Raw genomic sequence first — 3705 nt, 5'->3', positions numbered from 1 at the left:
TGTCCAATTAATTTCTTTCTATTTTTAGTAGAGATGGGGTCTCGCTCTTGCTCAGGCTGGTTTTGAACTCCTGAGCTCAAACAATCTGCCCGCCTTGGCCTCCCAGAGAGCTAGGATTACAGGCGTGAGCCACCGCGCTCGGCCAATAAAAGCAACTCTTTATAAGAAAACAAAAAAAATAAAGTTCACAAGACGCTTTTGCAGTGATGTGCAGAGAAGGAAGACTAAGTGATACTGAAGAATCGTTATAAATGAATATAAAATTGTCCATTGTTCCTAGGCTGGTAAGCTCTGGCAAGTTCAGTTTCTCAAAGTAAGAGTTGACTTGCAGCAGAGAATACCATTTAGGTTATCTAGCATACAAAAATGTTCTATTCTCTCAAGAGGGTTTGACTGTCTGATCAAAAGGGTGGTTGTGTATGAAATGCACCTCAGAAGGAGGAGGAGGAAATGACATGTTCATGTAAATGAAATACAACTGCAAATTAAAGTGTCACCCTGCTAAAAAAAAATCCATTTTTTATTTAATTGGTTGCCAAGGAAAAAAATGTCATACAGAAGTGTATATCTCAGAGAAAGTTAAACCATGAGATGTTACAAGTGAATCTGGATTCAAGGAAGTTCTTGGCAGGGGTTGGGGGGGTGATTATAAAAGATTGCCTTAATAAAAATATTCTGATGATGTGAAGCTAGGCTCATAAATTTCTGCTGTGTTACATGCCAGGGGGCCAAAAGAGATTAACAAATATTACCTAATTTGTTCTTTACTGTCTCTCTCTCTATCCAATCGGCTGTATGCTAGCTACCTCTTCTCTGGAGGAAGCCTGCTTTTGAGATGCTTTATTAGCAAGAAGGTCATATACAAAGGAGCTTTATCTCAGAAGGCACTGCTTACTACCAAGGCATCCAGGGACTGAAATGCTACTGGCTTTTCTGTGTTAATGGTATCCTCTCATTTTTCACTTTTATTTTCCCACATTTTTATGAAAACTCATCTGTCTGTTTAGATTATGAGCCTACCAGAAGAGTGTATGCACACTACTTGCCACACTGTTGGTGCTAAATAAATGTAACAATGGGAGGGGCTGATGAATGGGATTATATTTCCATGTAGCATTGTTCCCTGAGAAATATGTCTGGTTTCTCTTTGAGACAAAGACTCGCCAGATGGGACTCGTCAGTGTTCTTCAGCCTTAGTTGTAGCTCTTCCTCTTCTCCCTCTCCTACTAATCCCAGTATTGTTTTTTGTTCTGCAATGGAAACACATAGATAAATAATATGATGTGCTCCTTTTGTCTTCTCACTCACCAGGGGCAGTGATTGGTGATGGACAGTCTGCTGTGGCCAGTAACATTGCCAATACAACCTACCGGCTCCAGTGGTGGGACTTCACTAAGTTTGACCTCCCAGAAATCAGTAATGGTAAGCCAATGTAGGATGGGGGTACTAGTGGAAGGGTGAGCCAGAACTCAAAATTTGTGTAGCACTGGATTTTTCATCATCTCATTGAGCAGTTGATAGCCATGTGCTGTTTCTGCATCTACTCTGCAACTTTCAATTAAGCAATTCAGCAAACAAGTCTTGAGCACCCACCCTGACCAGCAAACAATGTTAGGTTCTGAGGTCTCTGCCCTGAAGAGTTTGTGGACTAATAGTTCATTGGCCAAAACCGAAAAGTTTAGGTAGAACTGAGAGGAGGAGAAAGAGAAGGGTGTATAGAACTGAGAGCTAGACCTTGTGACCCTTTAGCAAAGACTGTAGTGATGTTCATTAAACTCATTGATTAATCTAGATCTAAATGGACCGAAGTGAATGGTATGGTTAATATCTGATTTACAGACATGTCTATCTAACAGTTCAATTTCCTTGCTTCTAGAGAAGTATGCAGTCCCATGTCCCAATTGTTCTATTGGAATCACAACATTTTAGACATTTCACTTTCTATCTAATGAAGGACCCTCTCTTACACATTCCTAAGAGTGGTAGTCAGCCTCTGCTTGAATACTAATGATGATAGATCACACTGTTTGACAAGATGACCTATCACTGCTAAATTTCTGTTAAAATGTTCTTGTTCTGAGCCACCATTTCCCTCGTCACTTTCTCCCATTGGTCCTACTTCTGTATCTGAATCACCATAGAGTGAGTCTAATGACAGTCTTCCAACTATTTGAAGATAAACTGCTATTTCCCTTTCTTTTCAAGCAAAACTTCCTTAGATTCCTTTTACTGATCTGGTTTCCAAATTCATGACAGTTCTGCCCATCTTCCCTTTTAACTTTGAGGGGACCAGAAAAGAATGGAAAACTCTAGATGTGAGCTGTTTAGTACCTAATGTGGTGATGCTTTGGACAGTATTGGTTCAGCCTGTGATTACAGCAGCTTTTTCAGAAGCCACTATTGAGTTTTCAGTCACTTAAAATTACTTGATAATTGTTATTAAACCAGGACTCAACCATCCTGTAATTAGTTAGTTGTACAGCTTAAATCTTTTAAAAACCAAAGCAAGTTTTTGTGTTTGTTTCTATTAAATTTTATCTTAGTGTCAATTGTAGTTCCTAGTTCTTGCCTCTCAATATCTATTTCAACTTTGATATAGTCCTACTTGCTCAATTTTACCATCATCTACTAATTTGATAAAAAATACTTTCTCTGTCTTCCTTCAGATTGTTAGCAAAAATGGTGAATCAGTCAGGACATTTGCACCACGCCTTGTGGTATGTTACTGTGGACTTCCTCTGTGTTGATTTTGGTTCATGAATTAGAACCCTGGGCGTGGTTGTTGACATCTAAAGCCCACCCTTTTTCTATCTTGTCTGTAGGGTAAGAGTTTGTCATGTGCCTTAAAATGATTAAGATATTCTCTTGTCTGTGGCATTTCCTGATATTACCAGTCTTGGTATCTTTATCAGACAAGGAAAATGAGGATAATTTTTCATTCCTGTTTCCAGTGAAACCTCGGTAGCAATCATCCATTTCTTTCTAAGTGCTTATAAGCCACATGTCCAATAATCTGTTTTTTAATTCTGCTGGGAATCAACTGCAACCCACCTTTCCCCTTTTTGAAATCCAAGTTTGCTTGTTCATCTCTAGATTTCTGTTCCAGATCTTGTTGGCCATATTTATTTAAATTAATTTTGTTTTGTCCCTTTGTTTCTTTCATTGTCATCTGAAGTAGATAATACATTTACCACTCAAAAATTTTAGAAATATAAAAGGATAATACAGTAAGAATCCTCCCAATGCTGCTCCCAGTCACCCACTGCTCCTCCCCATAGGCAACCACCATTAACAGTTTCTTGTATATCTTTTCAAACATACTGTATATATATATAAGCAAATGCAAATTTATGTTTTTCCACCTTTTATTTAACTCAAATTCATACTCTTTTGTACTTCCTACACTTTCTTTACTTTGCAGTCTATCTCAGTGATATTTCTGTATCAGTATATAAAGAGAGTTTACTTGTTCTTTTTTTTTATGACTGACTACTATTGCGTTGTATGAATATATCATAATTTTTTAACAGTCTCCTATGAAAGACTTTTAAGTTGTTTTCACTCTTTTGCTCTATAAACTGCTGCAATTTGTTGTTCTGCACATGTACAAGTGTATACCTATAGAATGCATTCCTAGAAATGGAATTGCAGGGAGGAAGAATGTGTGCATATGTACTTTTGGCAGCTATTGCCATACCACACTCT

General features: G+C 37.9%; 1 protein-coding gene across 6 annotated transcripts in view; it reads left to right on the top strand.

The window, feature by feature from the left end:
• Positions 1–3705, top strand: part of AMBRA1 (autophagy/beclin-1 regulator 1) — a 185504-nt gene that overhangs the window by 124389 nt on the left and 57410 nt on the right. For all 6 annotated transcript variants that reach the window (XM_012645193.1, XM_012645191.1, XM_012645192.1 and 3 more), the window contains one exon: positions 1312–1422. In XM_012645193.1, coding sequence (XP_012500647.1) covers positions 1312–1422 — 111 coding nt within the window. The remainder of the gene's footprint in view (positions 1–1311; positions 1423–3705) is intronic.

The sequence above is a fragment of the Propithecus coquereli genome, unplaced genomic scaffold (assembly GCF_000956105.1).
Source record: "Propithecus coquereli isolate 6110/MARCELLA unplaced genomic scaffold, Pcoq_1.0 Scaffold227, whole genome shotgun sequence".
Classification (NCBI taxonomy): domain Eukaryota; kingdom Metazoa; phylum Chordata; class Mammalia; order Primates; family Indriidae; genus Propithecus; species Propithecus coquereli.
The sequence above is the reverse complement of the archived record's forward strand: the minus strand, read 5'-3'. Positions and strand labels throughout refer to the sequence as shown.